The 21,833-nt window shown below is 39.5% G+C and overlaps 1 protein-coding gene across 9 annotated transcripts in view; it reads right to left on the bottom strand.

Moving 5' to 3' along the window:
• Positions 1–21,833, bottom strand: part of GRIK1 (glutamate ionotropic receptor kainate type subunit 1) — a 436,272-nt gene that overhangs the window by 126,917 nt on the left and 287,522 nt on the right. For all 9 annotated transcript variants that reach the window (XM_081558024.1, XM_081558013.1, XM_081558007.1 and 6 more), the window contains one exon: positions 20,086–20,267. In XM_081558024.1, the coding sequence (XP_081414150.1) occupies positions 20,086–20,267 (182 nt within the window). The remainder of the gene's footprint in view (positions 1–20,085; positions 20,268–21,833) is intronic.

Below are 21,833 nucleotides of genomic sequence, written 5' to 3' on the forward strand. Positions count from 1 at the left end.
GTGAAATTGTAATGTCATGAAGGTAAGACAAATGACAGGAAACTCTCCCTATGAATCATAAGCCCACAGTATGCAAGTCACTCCTATGGTGATAACAAGACCAGGTGCACAAAAGGATTTTTAAAAGGGTAGAATTGCTTTAGGGCCATCAATAACATTTAAAGGCATGCATGGTGAGGTCTTGTTAGCTGATCTCTTATATCATTGGAGAATAAAGAGCTAACCTGCTGTGGTCACTCAGAATTCAATTTTTCATTTTGGTCATTAGTGTAATTGCAGCTAAGATTATCTCTTGAAAGGGAACTGGCAAGTTTTATGTCAAGATACAGACCTGGAAACTGAGGTTTAAAATATTATTTCTGGAACTGAAAAAACACCAAGGCACCTGAATTTTCAGCCTTTTATATGGGCGGATTTTTCTTTTTAAACTTTATTACAGAGGCATTTGATCACCAATTGAGAGCACAAATATTTTCCTAACGCAAACATTCAACTAATTATTTTTATTATTTGTAATTCCTGGAGGCAAATATTCATCTAAAATGTCTCTTATTTAATGTTAGAAGAGAGTTATGCAGATGTAGTGAATAAACAGCTAATGAACCTGCTTTTGCTAGTCTTGACCTTGGCTCTTCCAGATACACTTTTTATTTGATATTCTACAAAAATCCCCATTCTTGACTTTCCTACCTAAAGCCTAGGTCAGTGCTTCCTAGAATGAAAATTATGAAGCAATTATAGTCATGGATCATTGAGCTGTCAACTTCATGGACTCCCTAGAACACGGGGGACTGAGAAAGTTTTAGATAAATAAAAACTAATATCAACTTATTGGAAAAGACCCTGATGAAACGATTGAAAGCAAAAGGAGAATAGGGCAGCAGAGGATGAAATGGTTATAGAGCATCACTGACTCAGTGGATACAAATTTAAGTAAACTCCAGAAGATAGTGAAGGATAGGGAAACCTGGTGTGCTGTAGTCCACGGGGTTGCAAAGAGTTAGATATGACTTAGTGACTGAACAACAACAACAAAAAGTCAATTTCACCAAAGGTGATGGTTTTTAAACAATTTGTGCTTATAATGATTTGTAGACTGGGACTGGCCACTCTGTTGTCTAATAGTTGTATACATTATATTTTATAGCATTCATAGAACGATTTTCTTTCCATGTCAACATTGGTATTTCAACTAAAAGTCATTAAGGGATTATGAAAATGTCACATCAAGATAAATGTCAGTTTTTTAAATAAAGAGTGTAATCATGATATGGGGATTTTTAAATGGCTCTTGGTGAAACTGACTTTTTCCTAACAAACAATACTTTAAATCTTGTTACTGTGCTTTGCTGAGTTGCCCAGGAGGTGCTGACCTAGGCAGTGTATACTTTATCAAGACAGTATTGCCAGGGACTGTTTTTGGCTCTACTGAAATTAGTTTTAATGGTGAAAAGCACATCACATCACACACACTAATAAGTGATAAACGTGGCTGTCAATACTATTTATATTGATGCCACATTCCCCTTAATTGCTTCCACCAATATTTTAATAAAGGTTGTTTCCTAACAGAATTGTTTTTATTAAATAACTCCTTGAGATCATATTATTGATGCAGATTGGTAGACTGTAAAAATCTAGTTCTTTCAATACCATTTTATATCTATAGTAGGGGTTTATTGAGTACCTATTAGTCTCTTGATTTTGCAAGACCCATAGTGTAGATTTCATTAAAGCAATTGCCAATTTTCCAAACTGAAAGGCACATGATAGGATTATATTTCTTGGGTCCTTGAGCTTGGGTGTGGTCATGTGCTGGTTTTGGTCAAGGAAGAGGGAAAGCTATTGATATATGTCACCCTCCTCATCCTGACAGAGATCTCACTCACTCCGGCTAACATGTTAGGTGGCTAACATGGTTATTAGTGCCAGGCAAACTGAGTTTGTTTTATTTTTTTCGTGAATAAATACAATTTTCTGTTTCATGAATACTTCAAAATATGTCATGTGTGTGTTTTGAATATTAGGGACTTTAGGGTCAAAACTGTGGGTCCTCCATTAGCAACTCATCAGGAAAAAGGATATATAATCTATGTGCTAATGTCATTCAGATTTATGGTTTTCTTATCTAATTTTCCCCTTGATGCCAACTCCTCTCCTTTCTTAAAAAATATTTATGACTTTGCTTTAAATGTATTTTTCTAGGCTGCTCTGATTTTTTGTATAATAAAGATATAACATAAATAATCATGGTTGAGAGAAGTTTAATAATTTTCTTTTCCCATAAAGAAAGATGAACTATTCAGATCTGATGTAACTGAGCTGGGTAACAAAAAAGGCCTCCAACAAAATACCATTCATAGTTAATCATAATCTATGTCCATACAGAATCAGTTGTAAGGACTCAAAAGTTTTCATAGACGGTGATGGTTCATGTTATGCGTCAACTTGATTGGGCCAGGGGGTGCCGAGATTAAACAATATTTCTGGAAGTATCCTTGAGGGTGTTTCCAGATAAATAAGCTTTTGAGAAAGCAGATGATCCTCCCCAGTATGGTAGGCATCATCCAATCCACTGAGAGCTTGATTAGAACAAAAAGGCAGAGTAAGAAGGAATTCACCCCTTTTCCTTCCTGCCTGACTGCCTGAGCTGGGACACTGACTTTCTCCAGGCCTAGGGCTGAGATTTTCTCCACTGAACTCTTCTGTTTTTCAGGCCTACAGTTTCAGACTGTAATTACCCCACAGCTTTCCCGGGTCTCTAGTTTGTAGATGGCGGACTGTGAGCCTTCTCTGTCTCCATGGCTCAGCTGGTAAAGAATCCGCCTGCAATGTGGGAGACCTGGGTTCGATCCCGGGATTGGGAAGATCCCCTGGAGAAGGGAAAGCCTACCCACTCCAGTATCCTGGCCTGGAGAATTCCACAGACTGTATAGTCTGTGGGGTTGTTAGGGGAAACACACTGACTGAAACCACCCACCCTGGCCAGACACCATAGTAACCATTTCATGAGTTGTTTTAGGACAGAAGGTCCTGGTAAGGAACAGAGAACTAATAAGCCACCACCAACTGGAAGAGTTCAGGAAAGGTCAAAAGGAGACACCGCATGTCCGACCACCAGGAAGGACTCTGAGTCAGAATGATTGGCTAAAGACAACCCGAAAACTAATTCCATCACCATAAAACCCGAGACTGCAAGCCATGTGGCAGAGCTGTTCTCCTGGGTTCCCTTACCCCACTGCTCTCTACCAGAGTGTCCTTTCCCAATAAAATCTCTTGCTTTGTCAGCACATGTGTCTCCTCGGACAATTCATTTCCGAGTGTTAGATGAGAGCCCAATTTCGGCCCTGGAAGGGGTCCCCCTTCCTGCAACAGGGTCACAAAGAGTCTGATAGGACTGAGCGACTTTCACTTCACTTCACTTCCATCTCCATAGTTACATGAACCAATTCCTCATAATAAATCTCTTCATGTACATGTCCTATTGGTTCTGTTTCTCTGGAGAACCCTGGCTAATACAGAGAACAATAGCAAAATACTAAAAGTCCTACGTAGTCTGCATACTTACGATGATGTTCCCTTCTATCTAGATAACGCGGTCCTTAAATGAGTGAGGGGAAGGGTGACGGACACCTACTTGAAGGCTTTCTCTGTATCAGGCTACTATAGATATGCCACGAGGCTATTCTATTGCTTCAGTGGTTAGAAAATAATTGTAGTTTTCTTTCTTTTGTAGTTAAAATGAATTATTAAGAGGCAGAACAAAACTCACTGCCAGTTGACTTTTGGAAGAACAATTCTAAAGATCCCTCTGTTATTAAGATACTCTGAAACATCAGTTTAGTTCAGTTCAGTTGCTCAGTTGTGTCCGACTCTTTGTGACCCCATGGACTGCAGCATTCCAGGCCTCCCTGTCCATCTCCAATTCCTGGAGTTTACTCAAACTCATGTCCAATGAGTTGGTGATGCCATTAGCCATCTCATCCTCTGTCATCCCCTTCTCCTCCCACCTTCAATCTTTCCCAGGAACAGGGTCTTTTCCAATGAGTCACTTCTTCATGTTAGGTGGCCAAAGTATTGGAGTTTCAGCTTCAGCATCAGTCCTTCCAATGAATATTCAGGACTGATCTCCTTTAGGATGGACTGGTTGGATCTCCTTGCAGTCCAAGGGACTCTCAAGAGTCTTCTCTAACACCACAGTTCAAAAGCATCAATTCTTTGGCACTCAGCTTTCTTTATAGTCCAACTCTCACATCCATACATGACTACTGGAAAAAACATAGCTTTGACTTGATGGACTTTTGTTGACACAGTGATGTCTCTGCTTTTTAATATGCTGTCTAGGTTGGTCATAGCTTTTCTTAATGGTTCTTGTGCAATAACTATGATGGCACCACCTTGGCCCAGCTGCTCTCTAGAGTTTTTACAAGAGAACTTCATGGCTTTGTTCACAATATCACTGACTCTTCTTAACCTAGCTCTATTGTTCTTGGAAAAGACTACCTCTTGGATTTAGTCAGTAAATATTATCACATACAGCCTGAGCATCACAAAGGCCACATTTTAATTTGTCTTGACAGCCCTCATGCAAGTCTAGGTGAAGATAGTTTGGGAGTCTAATTCCTGTGATTGGTAAGAGAGTTGGTCTGTAAGACACTTAGAAAGTCTCTGGGTAAAAGTCTTTCCATATTGTATCCTGTTATCTTAAGATGCCTATGGTACATTTCAATTGGATCATTTTCCAGAAAGCAATGCAGAGATATGAAGATAGAAATTCACAAACTCTTAGCATCCATTGCTAAGAGCAATTCATATGTCACAAATAATTGGCATAATGCTGCTACCATAGTAGCAGAATCTTAAAATGGAACCTGAAGTGCTCCTAAGCAATTTTGAGGGATTCTTGTAATATTTATAAAGGTTTTTATTACTGCATCCTTTCATTGAAAAATAGATGTCTTAGAAGTTTATATTGACTAACCTGAACTGTATTGTTCCTTTTATAACCTTCTCAATATCAGGATAAATTCTAAACCATCAGACATGGTTTCTAGTCAATAATTTAAAATAAACAGCTTCCCAATGTGTGACATGTGATGTGGCCAAAATAATTGCTTTACCCCAAGATAGAAATAAGTTATTTCAGCATAGGAATAATCTTCAGGAAACAGTTGAATAATATCAAGCCACAGAGAAGCAATTTTGAGAAGGCTTGATCTCTAGGGTGTAGCTCTTTCTCACCTGCCAACTATAGTACTTCTGGCTTCAATTACACTGTCCTCTGAGCAGAATGCACATTGGACATCACAATTTTTAACACTGATCATCAGTAGAGCAAGCTAGGTATAAGTAGGGCCTTAGATCAGTTTTTATTGATACAAAAAGGAAAAGACACTCATATTAATGCTTCGGTGGTGGCTCAGATGGTAAAGCATCTGCCTGCAGTGCAAGAGGCCCGAGTTTGATCCCTGAGTTGGGAATATTCCCTGGATAAGGAAATGGCAACCCACTCTAGTATTCTTGGCTGGTAAATCCCATGGACAGAGGAACCTGGTGGTCCTTGGTGTTGTGAGAGAGTTAGTTCCTAGGCAGGTTGATAAGAAGTCCGGGAGTCCCCAAGGAGAGAGGGATCTGGAATTCTCAAGGAGGGGGAAAGGACAAACGTTTTTTCCTCTACATTCCTTAGAATTATATAACAATAATATATCCTGCTTGAGGACAGTTTCTGGAAAAAACCTTCTGGCTAATCCTGTTATCTTAAAATATAAATTATGGGAGTGGGTCTAGTAAGGTCTTTACAACCTCTAGACATTCTTTTGATTCACTGTAATAAGTAATTAAAAAGTATATAACTCCATTGCTAACGCTAGCAAGGGGGCACTCTTTCTGCCCCCTGCTGATGTCTATGTCAGAAGCTTTCTCCATCTCTTTTATACTTTAATGAAACTTTATTACACAAAAGGTCTGAGCCATCAAGCCTCATCTCTGGCCCCGGGTTGAATCCTTCTCTTCTGGAGGCCAAGAATTCTGGCGTCTTTCTTGGTTCAGCAACAACCTTTCAGTTGCAAAGAGTCAGACACGACTGAAGAGACTAACATTCATACAACACTAATTGACTATGACTTATCCACAAAGGGAACAGTGGAATGTAAGAAAAATAGCACTGGATCTCTGAAAACCCTGACATATAGAAAACCACCCATCTCCTTATGGAGTAGGCTGGATAATGGCCCTATAAACATGACCACATCCTGGTTTCCAGAATCTGTAAATATGTTACTTTACATGACAAAATAACTTTGAGGACATGATTAAAGATCTTGATTTATGGGAGATACTCTGGGTTAGGGCTTCCCTTGTGGCTCTGAGGGGAAAGAATCTGCCTGAAATGCAGGAGATCAGGGTTCAATCCCTTTAGCTGAAGCTCCGATACTTTGGCCACCTGATGCGAAGAGCTAACTCATTGGAAAAGACCCTGCTGCTGGGAAAGACTGAAGGCAGGAGGAGAAGGGGACGACAGAGGATGAGATGGCTAGATGGCATCACTGACTCAATGGACATGAGTTTGAGCAAACACTGGGAGATAGTGAAGGACAGGAAAGCCTGGTGCTTTGCAGTCCATGGAGTTGCAAAGAGAAGGACAGGACTTAGCAACTAAACTACAACGACAACTCTGGTTTATTCAGATGGGCCCAGGGTAGTCACAAGAGTTCTTGTAAGACAGAAGCTGATGTTCAAAAGGCAGAGAAGTGACAGGAAGGTGGAAACAGAGGGAGTACAAGGCAATGTGATGTGGGACCACAAGCCAAGGAATGAAGACAACGTCTAGAACTGGAAAAGGCAAGGAATTAGATTTTCCCCAAATCCTTCAGAAGGGATATAACCCTGTCAACACCTAGACTTTAGACATCTGACATCCAGAACAGTCAGAGAATAAATTTGCATTGTTTTAAGACACTTCATTTGTGAAAATTTGTTGTTAGCACAGCAACAGGAAACAAACACACCTCATTTGTTCATCTTTATGGCCTATGAGATTGTACAGTTTTGGTGTATTGATATCAAGAGCATGTATTAAAAGGATAAATGACTTGTTTGAAGTTGAAAACTTTTTAAATTTCTCTGTGCCCCTCCACTCACATTCATATACTAACCACATGCATGTATACAGATACAAGCTACCCACAGAGAGACTCTAGGGTTTCCTTCCATTGGGAGATCGTGCCATGTGATTTATAAGTCCAGGCCACTTTCCCCCGGCTTCCAAGTGAAAACAAAGAAAGTCAAAGATATTCCACCAAGTGCTGGTGAATGGAATACTTGTATTATTTGGGGGTGTCTTTCAGTCTTAAGTACTATATAAGCTTCTTTCCAGAGGTATGGTCAGAAGAAGAAAGGAAGCTGATACTAATAAATATTAATAAGTGAATTGGAGACCATGGGGTTTAGTTTAGCTTCAGAAGGTAATCCTACTAGAAGAGCCACATGGCATCATCCATGTGCAGAAAGAAAAGATTATGCAATTTAAGGGGTACATGTTGCTGACAACAGGAGCAGGAAAAAAAAATATATTCCCCCTGCCAAAATGAAATAGGCAACCTGGCAAATAGGAGAGAGTAAAGCTTTTAGAGGATTACATGAACCCAAAGGATAAACTCTCTGCAGCATTCAGGGGAAGTTGGTGGAAATCTGATGTGTAACAGGACTAGAGTGGAAGAAAAGTTTTAATAGCAAAGAACATGTATCTGATTCACTTCATTGTATAGCAGAAACTAGCAACACTGTAAAGCAATTATATTCCATTTTTTTAAAAAAGAGCTGAATGAATCTAGAAGCTGGCAAGTTAATAGAGAATATGCTGCATACACTGCAATCTTTTCACAATGTTTCTTTCTTAATGGTGGTAATAAAAACTATACCTCCAATTTGCCTGAGGGTAACATTTTGAGGGAGAAATAGTCATGAAATCATTAAATGATGATCTTCCTGGTCTCATGATATCTTTGTAGCATACAAAAGTTACAATCTGGGCCCTGTTTCTCTGCCTTTTTGGCTTTTTGGATGACTTTATTTTGTAAATTTATCTAATAGCTATCAGACTTAGAAAATAATTATTTATATCAGTGTTTTTCAGTGCACTAGACTCTCCAAAGAACTTTGTAGAAAACACCAATGCCTGTACCCCATCACTAAATATTCTTATTTATTTGGTCTAAGGAATGTTCTAGGCATTGATATCTGTGATACTGTTACTCTCCAGGTGATGCTTACATATAGCCAGAGCTGAGAATCACTCATTTATATCAACCAAGCATATTTTAAAGCTGTAACAATAATGATCAAACCTACTATTTGATAGGGCTTCCCTAGTGGTTCAGACGGTAAAGAATCTGCCTGCAGTGCAGGAGACCCAGGTTTGATCCCTGGATCAGGAAGATTTCCTGGAGAAGGGAACGGCTTACCCACTCCAGTATTCTTGCCTGGAGGATTCCACAGATAGAGGAGCCTGGAGAGCTACAGTCCGTGGGGTTGCAAAGAGTCGGACATGACTGAACAACCAATACTTTCACATTATTTCACTTCACATGTCCCCTGCCATAACACGTTCTTTATCTGCTATTGCGGAGGAAGTGTTATCCTCAATTTACAGATTTGAAGGATAGAGCATGGTTATAGTATTTGAACCCAAGTATGATTTCAATCCTGAACTCTTTATGCTCTATTTATAACAGGAAGTCAATGTGGGAAGAAAGTCAGTGATTTGTACAAAGTCTTTCTGGACTTCTAGAACCCAAATTAAAGCATACGGTCCTTGGTGAGAGCAAAGATAGGACAGGAATAGTATCTTTATCTTAGGGAATGAATCCATCAAGCCTAGAAAGCTCAATAAGTTGCCCCCTGATCCTTGTTTAAAGAGCTGCACTCCACTCTAAAAGGTTGTACCATGGGTGATGTTGCAGGTACTGTGAGGAGTCTTACTGACTTTTCCTCCTACTGTCAGGAATTCAGACCTACATGGCTCTTGTACTACAACATCTCTTTACATATTAGAATTAATTAGATCCTAATTTTAAATTCCTTTAGTGATCTTTTAGGAACTTTAATCTCTTTAGTGGAATCAGCTTTCATCAAGAAAGGGGAGTTTGTAAAAAGAATAGTAATGAAATTGTTAAAATTGTGTAATACATACAATAATAGTTATTTTTGTGTTGTTGTTGTTGTTCGGTCGTTAAGTCATGTCTGACTCCTTGTGACCCCATGGACTGTAGCACGCCGGCCTCCCCTACCCTTCACTATCTCCCGGAGCTTGCTCAAACTCATGTCCATTGAGTCAGTGATGCCATCCAACCATCTCATTCTCTGTTGCCCCCTTCTCCTCCTGCCTTCAATCTTTCCCAGCATCAGGGTCTTTTCCAAAGAGTCAGCTCTTCACATCAGGTGGCCAAAGTACTGGAGCTTCAGCTTCAGCATCAGGCCTTCCAATGAACAATCAGGGTTGATTTCCTTTAGCATTGAATGTTTTGATCTCTTGTGTACTTGATATTATAATGCAAACAAGGTGTGGGGGACTTTGCATGACATGCTAAACAATGTGGCCTTCATGCTTAAGTCAATAAGGGGGTAGGGGAGAGTACTCCGGAATTTCAAACTTGAGAGGGATAAGATCAGATATTTTATCTAAAATGAACATTTTTTTGAGGCTACAAGTAAGCTAGATGGAGTAAAAGAGAGGGAGGGGACTTGCAACCAAGGGATCAATTGTTCTAGTACAGGAGGAAGATGATGAAAGTGACAGAGAAAAGGAGGTAGAATATGGAGCATATTCAGAAGACAGAATCTTCAGCATTCAGTAACTAGTAAATTGGAAAGGTGAGGGAGAGTCAAGGAGATTCCTAGTTTTCTGGCTTGAATAATAGAATGGTATTTCTAGTTACCAAGACAGGGACCAGAGGAGAAACAGGTTGGTTGGAGGAAGGATGAGGAGGAAGATGTAATGTGTTAAGTTTGGCATGGAGATTGAGTGACATCAGATGGGATCTTCATGAGATCATGAAACAGTCATTCAGGCTGAAGGAAGGTTTGGGAACCACTACTGTGATATGGTGGGGGAGGTGACAGGGCTAGAATTAGGATTGGGAAGCACTGTGTACTCTTGTAGTTTTGTCTAGATACCCTACCTCTAATAATACTGATGGTGATTATCTGTAACATGTGGAATATTTCATATGGTGAGCCGCTTAATGCCTTTAAGGCATTGTCGCATTTAACTATTCTCAAAACAACATGAGTTATGTGCTGTGACATTCCCATTTTAAAGATACAGCAAATAGCAAGTCACTAAGTCCTCTACTAAACAACCTCACCCAATACACTGGAATTTTCCATAGGTTTTTTTTGTTTGTTTTATAATTCATTTTTAATTAAAGTATAATTGATTCACAATGTTGTGTTGATTTCAGGTGTACACCTGATATATATATATATATATATATAAAATATACAACATATTATATATATATTATTTTTCAGAGATCGAATCCTCTCCTTTTTTAAATTAAGTTTTTTGGAGTATAGTTGCTTTATGATGTTGTGTTAGTTTCTGTTGTTGTTGTTCAGTCACTAAGTCATGTCTGACTCTTTGTGACCCCATGGACTGCAGCAAGCCAGGCTTCCCTGTATTCCATTGTCTCCCAGAGTTTGCTCAGGCTCATGTGCATTGAGTCAGTGATGCTATCCAACCATCTCATCCTCTGCCGCCCTCTTTTCCTTTTGCCTGTGAGTCTGTATTACACAGCAAAATGAATCAGCCATACGTATACATGCATCCCCTCTTTTTTGGATTTCTTTCACATTCAAGTCACCGCAGAGTGAGCTATACAGTATGTTCCCATTAGTTATCTATTTTATACACAGTATCAGTAGTGTATATGTGTCAATCTCAAGTATTTTATTCTCTCCCTTTACCCCGGCACAGTCTTTAGCACATTGAAAACATCCAGTATGTGTTAGCTGAGTAAATGGTGACATTTACATCTTACAGGATCACCCTTAAGACAAAAAAACGTGACTGACAGTCATGGGGAAAGTAGGGTGGAGGGATCTTTTTGGTAGAATCTTGCATTTATGATTTTGAATCTTGCATTTTTTATTCTTGCAGCTTCCCTGGTGGCTCAGACTATAAAGCGTCTGCCTACAATGCGGGAGACCTGGGTTCGATCCCTGGGTCGGGAAGATCCTCTGGAGAAGGAAATGGAAACCCACTCCAGTACTCTTGCTTGGACAATTCCATGGATGGAGGAGCCTGATAGGCTACAGTCCATGGGGTCGCAAAGATTCGGACACGACTGAGCGACTTCACTTTCACTTTGCATTTATGAACGGTTGAAGAAGCAGGTATGGTTAACATAACAAAGTGATTTCTAACCTACTTCAGTCCTCAGGCCTCTTTATGGAATCTGATAGAAGAAGCTATGGATCATTTCCCCTGAGAAAGGCATGCTGAGGGACACACACATCCTTAAAATTTTAAATAGAGCTGAGGTTCATTGATTCTACTTGGGCTTAAGACATGCTTTGATATAGTCTTCAAACTTTTTATGTGATTCCTTTTAAATTGCCGCAAATTCCATTGCAAAGACAATTTCTCTTATTGCCTATTACAGCCAAATTTTGATGCAGCTGGAATTAAGCATTAGAGCATTTTCTGAGGCATATATGTGATTTTTATTACCTCTCAATTCAGATTGAAACAAATCTAAGTCCTTTTCCAAATCTACTCATTGAGGATTTTAGAGAATTCTCAAAAGGGCATCTTGTACACTAAGAATATAAACAAATTGCAAACCCCTTCAGGAAATCATTGATTATTCATAGAGCTCAATTAATTCTTGTGTATGTTTAATAACAAACCCATATCTATGACTGTTCCTTACAACCCAAACTAACTATGTGCTCAGGAATTGTAAATAGATTTTAATATCAGCCCGAGAGAAACATAATTAGGATAGGAATGTGCTGCCAAAATAATTATATAACATACTACAAATTATCATCTAGTTAGTATAAATTGAGATTCATCACTATTACATTGTCAGAATTTATCCAAGTAATGAACTTATCATCAATTAAGTGTCTCAAAGACTACTACAGGACTCTAAAAAATCTTAAAAAAGAATGAACTGCTTAATTATTTCCCCATTTCTTTGAAAGTCAACTAAGTACAAGGCCATGTGCAAGTTCTTTATGTCTAGACACTAGTAAGAGGATTCTTGCTTACTTGTATGCATGGAGCTCAGAGCTGAAGGGAAGATTAGCAACAATTAGAATAGAATCCAGCAATCCTTTTTTACAGATGAGCTGACTGGGTTGAGAGGAATAAACAGACTTGTTCAAAGTAGAACATTAGAAGGTCTAAGAAACTCAGATCAATGGCACGTTAGACCCTGGTTTGAAATTCTAGCCCTAGCCCTGGAAACTCACTTTTCTCATTTATCGCATGGGATATTTTGAGACAGTAAAAAGATATCATTTTAGTCAATACATAGCCTATTCTGACACACAATGTCTACCCAATAAATGGTGTTTATTTTCTCCTATTAGGAGAAGACAAGAATTTGCAACTCACGACTTTCAGTCCAAGACTCTTGTCACAGTCCCTTACCACTTTAGAAATTAGCTTCGTGGTCTCCAACCAGTATATTGGCATTGGATAGCTAAACTCTAGTGACATTCAGTTTTAAGTTCTCTTTTTGCCTTAAAGTGGTAAACACTTGGGGTTTTGATATTGTTTTTGCTGTTGTGTCTTTATCACCTTCAATCAGTGCTTGACAAATAGGTGTTGGATGAAAGAATAAATTGCTCTACCACGTCCCTACAAGGTTCACTACTGGGCTTCAATAGAAACAGCATTTCTTGCGGACTTGTGTAAACTAGAAATGATTGGATGTTTGAGAATCAAGGGAAATAACTGCATTCAAGAAGCAGAGACCTTAATTAAAATGTGTTCCAGGTGCCATTACTTGGAGAATCATTTGACATCTTGATGTACACAAGAGCAGTAGAATAGGATACCTTCTTTTCCTTTTAAATCCTGAAACAAGTTTCAAATCGCAGCCTAGCCACTAGCTAGTTCTGTGACTTTGTGTAAGTTATGAAACCTCTCTGAGGTCTGTCAACTTCTTGTATGCAGAATTTTCTCATACAAATTAAAGGAATGATTCATTTAACCTGCTTAGCACAGTACCTGGCACATGATAAGCATTGAGTAAAAGGTAGCTTCTACGATCTTTGACTTATTCTATGTGTTCTATGACTAGAAATAATGGACTCAGGGATCTGACTTAGCGGATGTAAGTTCCAAGCACAGGTGTGCAACCTCTTAGCATGTCACAGTGTATACTGCTTAATTTGATGTCTTCTGTCCTAAGACATGAAGGCTGATGGTGTTTCTGTCCTGTGAAAACTTGAAATGAAACTCATCTAAAACATGAAATTATACCCATCGAACTATTTCCTCTTGCCTTAGTCACAGCTGTTAGACACACCTTATATGAGGGAAAAAAATCAATGCACAAAATTATTTGATTAATTAGCATTGCCATTGCACTTCCTAGCAGAGGGAAGCTGGGCATTTAAAAAAAAAAAAAAAAAGCATTTTCTGCCTGGCCTCATTTTTATGTTAACTGAAACAAAAGGAAAAAAAAAATAGCAACAAGAGCACACAAATGTTGACGGGAGAAAATGCAATATAATTCTACAAAATATTTTGGTACCAAAATGTTTTATGGAGACTAATGGCTCAATTATAGCTTAATGCTCATTGCCACGAGTGTTGTAAGGGGGGAAAACATCTCCCCTCTGATGTACTTGCTCATGTAAACAAGAGAGCAGGTTTCCTGAGTCAGAAACAGTATGTTCTCACTCACCCAGTGGCCACTCTCTGGCTCAGAAAATCGGTCCAGCCCTAGAGCTACATCCCAGCTGGATGGAGCACCATTGTGTCCCCTCCCTCCCCATCAGAGGATCATTAAGTTCCCGCTCCTATGCTTGCATTAGTGACTTGCTTTCTCAATCCTATTACAAGGTTTGCAAACAACTCTGCTCTTCTCTAAAGAGGCACATTTATTTTCAGGTCGTGAAATGCATTTTATCAGCTCAAACGTATCACAGTTAATGATACAGGACTTTGGGGTTGAATGAAACCTTCCTTTTGAGGAAACTGAGGCACAGAGGACTTGTTCACTGTGCCTGGCAGAGCTGAGAGTTCAGCACACTGAGTGGTGTGGAAGAAAGATTATTTATGAAGAGCCTCAAGCACAGTTCTTGGAACATTCGTTTTATTTATTCATTCAATAGAAATGTATTGAACCCTTACTGTGTGTTAAACAACGTAATTGATATTGGGGATTTGGGAGAACGAGACAAAGAAGGCGTCTGTCTTCTTATATAGAAGAGTATAGTAGGGGATATGGATAACAAACTGATCAATGTCTTTCATTAATTATAGATATTTATTAGAGTTACAAAGCAACTAAGTAGAGTGCAAGGTCACAATGAATGAGAAAAGATTTCCGTCTGTGGGACTTCCCTGGAGATCTGCCTTCCAAGGCAGGGGATGTGAGTTTGATCCCTGGTGTGCTAATTTGTTTCAGTCATGTCTGAGTCTATGAGACCCCATGGACTGTAGCCCACCAGGTTCCTTTGTCCATCGGATTCTCCAGACAAGAATACTGGAGTGGGTTGCCATTTCTTCCTCCAGGGGATCTTCCCAATCCAGGGATCAAACCCATGTCTTCCGTGTCTCCTGCATTGCAGGCAGATCCTTTACCCACTGAGCCACCTGGAAAGCCCCTCGATCCCTGGTGGGGGTACTAAAATTTCACAAGTAGTGTAGCAACTGAGCCTGCATGCTGCAACTACTGACCACATGCTGCAACTAGAGAATCCGTGCACTGTAACAAAAGATCCTGCCTGTCACAACTGAGACTTGTTGCAGACAAACAAATAAATATTTTTTAAAAAAAGAACGAGTTCTTTCTTCTTTATCTCCCAATGATTAATCACAATGGCTTAGATGAGGCCGACTTTGGGAAAAGGTGTCGGCAACTGCAAGTGAAAAAGTCATACAGAAGGGAAAGAGGCCATGTTATATGACCAGGCAGAGTGTCCCTGAAATAGGGTAATGGAGGCAAAGAGGCTAGAGCGAGGAGGGTGGGTTACATTACATAGGTCACAGGATTTTGCATTAAGAGCATGCTTGGTTGATAAAATTAATACTGTCTCTGAGCTTCAATTTTCATTTGCAAAAAAAAAAAGTACCAATTTTATCAAGGGCTATACTGTTTATGAAAGGAGAATGTTGCTTATCACCCAGCATGGCACTAGACACATGCTTGGAATTCCCTACCCAGAGTCCTCCTACCCTGTACCTCATCTTTGAATTTATCTGCCATCAGCTACTCTCTGGGTAGAATCACACTCAGTGGGAATGAGTGGAGGTGAAAATGTGGTGGACAGTGAGGAGTCATGGGGAGGAGAAAGAGACTTGGGGGAGGTAGAAGTCAGGAGGAGCTGGTGACCTGGTATTTCAACATTAAAGGTGGATTAGGTGGTGATCAGCATCCTCTGAAAGCAGCAGGATGCCTGTTGGGAGGTGCAGGAGGTGGGGTGGGGGGGCAGGGGGAGAAGAAGACACTTAGTGACCTGGAGGGTCCCATGTGTATGTTGACGCTTGTTGGGGCCACTCTCACACTGCAGAAATTCACAAAGACAGTCTGTTCACATGAGAGCCCTGCTCCTCCGTAGCCTCATCAAGTCTTGACATTTGAATTTCTAACTAATTTTTGGGAAATAACTTTTCAGATTCTCATCATATAGTACTTGTTCAATATGAATAGAAATAATTACTTTGCTGAAGTGATTAGCATGCCCAAGAATAACTATAGACTTTCTCCCAGTTTTTACTTTTAGATAAATGTCAAATATCTTCCTTAAAGTGCATTGGATTTCTCTTCTCTAAAGAATCATTAAAAAGTGGTAAAATATGATGAAGGTGTAGGGAAGTACAGAAAAATAATGAGAAATGTGCATGAGAAGAAAGCCAAGTTGACCTGGCAGAGAAAATTTTCTCAGCAGTGATTGTAGTCACCAAAGAAGTAAAAGCTAATAATACTAATTTCATCTAAAGGAGAGCAGTAAGTGGTTGTGTTTTCCCCAGACATTGCTGGAAACCTAGTTCAGAATGGAAGTCTTCTCCTTTCTGAAATAGGGGCACTTTAGGGTAAGGTAGACTCACAATTTCTGAAATCAGGTGATCTGGAGACGCAGTCTGGCAGTTCAGAGAGTGACCTTGTATGAAGCACTTAACCCATCTGAGCTTCAGTGTTGTCAACTCTGAAGCGAGAATGACAAATTTACCTCAGGATAAACTGTGATAAACCAGGATAAAACAGTCAATCCTAAAGGAAATCAACCCTGAATATTCACTGGAAGGACTGATGCTGAGGCTGAATCTCCAATACTTTGACCAACTGATGCAGTGAGCCTACTCATTAGAAAAGGCCCTGATGCTGGGAAAGATTGAGGGCAGGAAGAGAAGGGTGCGGCAGAGGATGAGATGGTTGGATGGCATCACTGACTCAATGGACATGAAATTGAACAAACTTTGGGAGATAGTGAAGGACAGAGAAACCTGGCATTCTGCAGTCCATGGAGTCTCAAAGAGTTGGACACAACTTAGTGACTAAACAACAATAAAAACAAACTGAGATGACATGAGATGGCATACAGGGTGTTAGATACCATCTTTGGCGGCTCAGTGAAAGAGATGAGTCTCTTTCCTTCCTTTCTTTCCCTCAGGAGAAAGAGATAGGTTAAGTGGTGGCTGGAATAGGACCCTAGACTCCTGAACCCTCGAACTCCCTAGGGATACTCCACAGATATTCAGGAAAGGTCTCAGAAAAAGTTTCTATATGTAGTTGCCCAGGGCTAATGGAGCAAGTTCAACTGAATCACATAGAGTATCCATTCACACAGAGTGCCCCACTTTGACCAGAATAGAAAGTCCTAAGGCCTTTTTTTTTATAACTTTTCAAACCATAACAGCCTCTTGGAGGCCCAAATGAAGCCCATCCAACCAACCTGGGTCCTTTGCTTTGATTTCAAAAATGGATAATACTTCTGCCCCATGCAGTAAGATAAGGGTTTCATGTTGGAACCTTTTAAAAAGGTTCCCCTCCCCTCCCAATCTTTTCAGATCTTTGGTCTAGAACAAAGAGGGGATGAACAGTCTCTTCAATCGCTTTCCCTCAGCTCCACAGCCAATTGTATCATTCAGAAGAGTAGGGAAAGCAAATGTAAGATAAAACATGGTAAGACAGGATGGAGAAAGAAGTGTTTGGGTCAATGACTTGGGCAAAATTGAACTGATCTTATTTTTCCTTGGCCCTACCAGACAATCCTTGAGGGGGCTTATCTTGGATGATTTTCTGTGTTTTTATTTTCATTTTAAAATTTTCCTTTGAATGATGTAACCTCTATGCTACAAGGAAAGAATCACTTGTATCAAAGGAAGTTTATATTCACATTTAACAAAATAGAGAAGAAGCTAGCAGCCCCTCCCATGACCACCAGGCATTTCTCTTGCTTATTCCAAGCCTGCCCTTTGGGAAAGATATGACCAGTTATATGAACCAAATAGATTTCTAACCAAGAGAAGCCTCATCAGCAAATCATCCCCTTAAATGTAACAGAAGTCCCTAGCTTCAGTTATAAAATACTCTTGGGATAAGATGCTTCTTTGCATTTTGAGGGCTCTGCATAAAATCTGGGTGTTTTTCTCAGTTCTGATCCACACTCCATTACACACTTTAACGACTGTATTAAAATTCTCAAATGAAGCTTTGGGATAAAGGGCAGCTGATTATATTTATTCACCTTTCAGCACTGACATCACTGCAATATGCTTGCTTTCTTTACTGAAAGGTACTTATAATATCCAAAGACGTGTTAATGGAACTATAGTTTAGAAGTATGTAACGGCTAGTCTGCCTAACTGGAGAAGAAGCGTGTCACAGCGGAAAAACCACCAGGTGGGATAAAGGAGGCTGAGTTCTAGTTCCTGGCTGGGTCACTCTGGAAAGTCATGTTACCGCCTATAAAGTGAGAGGATTAGCTTTGATATTGTCTATGATTGCTTTCAGTGGCAATTTTAAATGCATCCTGTGACTCAATGGCTTCCAAGAAACGCCCTTCAGTTATTAGATATAACACTGGAGAGTCAAGCAGGATGACTGTGCCAAGAGATCTCTTCAAAGTTACTCAGAAACCCCCAGCTCTGCATCTGCATGGAGGGGTTGGTCTACGTGTGAAATTAGTGGGCTTTACCAGTCAACCACACAGCTCACTCAATACCTTTTAAACTAGTAAGTGAACTAGTTTTTTTAAACTAGTAAGTGTTAGTCACTCAGTCAAATCTGATTCTCTGTGATTCCAAGGACTGTAGTCTGCCAGGTTCCTCTGTGCATGGAATTCTCCAGGCAAGGTTACTGGAGTGGGTAGCCATTTCCTTCTTCAGGGGATCTTCCTGACCCAGGGATGGAAACTGGGTCTCCTGCATTGCAGGCAGATTCTTTACCATCTGAGCCACCTGGGAAGCCTAGAGAGTGCAATACACCTTGTGCCATTTTAGATAAAAACATTGTCTTAGGCCACAGTGACCACTTAAAAAACAGAAAGTCACTGGTCAGGTCATGTAACTATAACCTGGCTATTTTTTCCTACTTTATTCCAATTCAATTCCCTGACTCTTATTAATGCTTCTATTTTATTATTATTATTTTATTAGCATTTGTTGAGGTAGAGTTGCTTTACAATGTTGTGTTAGTTTCCACTGTACAACATGAATCAGCTATATGTGTATATATATCCCCTCCCTCATGCACCCCAATGTTCATTGTAGCACTATTTACAATAGCCAGGGCTATATTCAATCTTAAATTGAATGGATGAAGAAGATGCGGTACATATATACAATGGAATATTACTCAACCATAAAAAGGAACAAAGTTGGGTCATTTGTAGACCTAGACACTGTCTTACAGAGTGAAGTAAGCCAAAAAGAGAAAAGCAAATGTCTATATTAACAAATATATGTGGAATGCTTCTATTTTAAACACCCAGCTTGCTTTTCCCATTGTCTTTGTTTATGCTAGAGTTTCTCAAGGCATTTTAGGCTAAATAGTCCTGTGTTGAGGTTTGGGGAGGAGTGTGGATTTTGTGCCTTATAGGATGTTTAGCTGCATCCTTGGAGTCTAATTACTAGCTGTCAGTGGGGTGCCATTGTCCCCAATATGATGACCAGAAATGTCTCCAGACATCGATAAAAGTCCCTGAGGGGTGAAATCACTCTGATTTGAGAGCCACTCTAGCTTTAATCTTTTTTTTTTTTTTTAGTTCTGAACTTTCTTTCTTGGGCATGAGACCAATGCTATATATCCTGAAATGCCCAGAAAGTATTACTCTGTTGTTATCATTCTTAACATTATTACCATCTTTCATTTATATAAGGTTTCACAATTTATCAAGTGTTTCCACCCACATTATCCATGGAGATCAATGAATGGCAGCTCATGGTCAGGAACAAATGAGGAGAGAGAAGCATCTTTTCTGTGACTTGTCCCTGTTTCCCTTTTTCACTGCACTTGAAATCTTGCATGTTTGACAGAAGAGGTCTTGCCATGAGGACAAGTCAGGTATTGTATAAATAAAATTTGGCGTGTTTCTGAGACATAAAAAAAAAGAATGCTTAATCACCTTGAAATGATACTCATCTCAAGGTCTGCTGTCAGGATCTACTAATCTCTCAATAAGGATACAGGACCACACATCTGTAATTACAAACCAACAGCTGATTTCAAAGAAGTCTGAGCCCAGTGGCTGTTTAAAAGGGTTCTGAAAACTGCAACCTTCAGCCTAACTGAACTGCTGGAGTTTTAGCATACCACACTCAGTGATACAGGATGGCATTTTTGAGAAAGAGAAACGAACACATTCCCCTCATTTTCTCTTCCTCCCTCCCTCTCTTACCTGCTTAAGGATCTCAGCGGCTGTTTCATGTGAGCAATCAAATATCACGTAGAACTCCTTGCCTTTCTTCATTTCCTTGAGTAACGGCTTAGCATCTTTATTCCCAGAGGGCAGCTGGCGGATTTTGATTTTAATATTATATCTGGAGGGAGCTTTGATGAGCTCTTGCAGGCGAATGAGACCTAGAAAATGACATTCAATCAGGCAACAGACTGTTCTGTCCAGAGTATTTGTTTATTGCCATTTAGAGTCAAACTCATATCCTTCCCCCAATGTATCAAGAGGCCGCCTACCTAAAGGTTGCGTTATTGACTGCTCATTTATCATTCCTCTTTCTATGGTGGATCATATGTTTCCCTTTTGTGGGTATGTGTGGCTAGAAGCACAATTTTCCCAAGAGGATTTTGAATTTTTTTTAGAATGCAATTGTCCTCTCCAGCTTTCACCACAAATCTTTAGCAAATCAAGTCAATAACTGTAAAGCTTTTGTAAACAAAATTTGCTTGATATTTTCAAAGGTGCTTGAGGTAATGGATAGACCAGCTTACTTTAAAACAAATAAACAAACAAACAGTAAAATACTGGAATTTCTTGGGACTATAAACCTCTGCAAACCTTTCATCAAATATTTATATATAACATACTGTTTTGCAGTTAATTGATTGAGCTGTTCTATATAATCTTTCAGTTCCTGCCATATAAGCGGTTTATAAATGGCTTATTTTTTCTAATATAACTGAACACTGAATGGGAAAATTCTTGATTAAAAGAAAAGACCACTGAATATTTAAAAAGTCATGATAAGAAGGGCAGAAACATATTCTTTAAAAAATCTACCATTGGTAGTTATAGGAGTGTATACAGCTAACTAAACTAACTTGAGGAAGAATGTTTTATTCACCACAAAAATGAATCCAGTGAACTACACCATTGTTTTAAACAGAAGTGTTTTACTAAGGCAAGACCAACAGCTATATAAAGCCTTAGTCTTATTTCCCCTAATGTTAACTGGTGTTTGTTACACTGCATGATGTTGGCTCTTACTGAAGGATTCCCACTGGAAAATTGAATTAATTTTTTTTTTATTACACAGTCTGTGCCTTCAGGATGTGTCAGCTTCAAGTAATCAATAGGAAATGTTAAGCTTTGTCACCATTCAGATAGACATCGTGGTATGCACCATGCAAGATATAGCATATACATGCCAGCTACCTCTGGACTTGAGGCGCTTCTTTTATTTTTTTGTTTTGTTTATTTAGTTATTTGTAAGAATCTGTCTGCAATACAAGAGATCTAGTTTCTTTCCCTGGGTTGGGAAGATCCCTTGGAGAAGGAAAGAGCAAGCCACTCCAGTATTCTTGCCTGGGAAATCCCATGGACAGAGGAGCCTGGTAGGCTACACTCCATGGAATCACAAAGAGTCAGACATGACTGAGTGACTAACACTCTCACTTTTACCCTTTCCCCTAGAAGCTACATTTTTGTGTCTAAGATGTTATGAGTTCTCTCATACCTTGGGTAGGTGTGGTTCTAAAGTACAGTAAATTTGAGAGAAAGTTACTCTTCAGGGTCAAATGAACCAGAGCAAGGGAAGAAGGAGTTGTAGAATCATATCAAAATGTAGTGCTCATTATCCTTCTTACTTTTTTAACTTCCTGGGAACTTGCTTCTTTGCAAATCAATCAGTGTGATTGAAGGCTCCCAGGTACTGATGTGGATGAAGGCTCCCAATTACCTCACCTACTTCC

The sequence above is a fragment of the Giraffa tippelskirchi genome, chromosome 2 (assembly GCF_054371585.1).
Source record: "Giraffa tippelskirchi isolate mGirTip1 chromosome 2, T2T-mGirTip1v1.2.pri, whole genome shotgun sequence".
Classification (NCBI taxonomy): domain Eukaryota; kingdom Metazoa; phylum Chordata; class Mammalia; order Artiodactyla; family Giraffidae; genus Giraffa; species Giraffa tippelskirchi.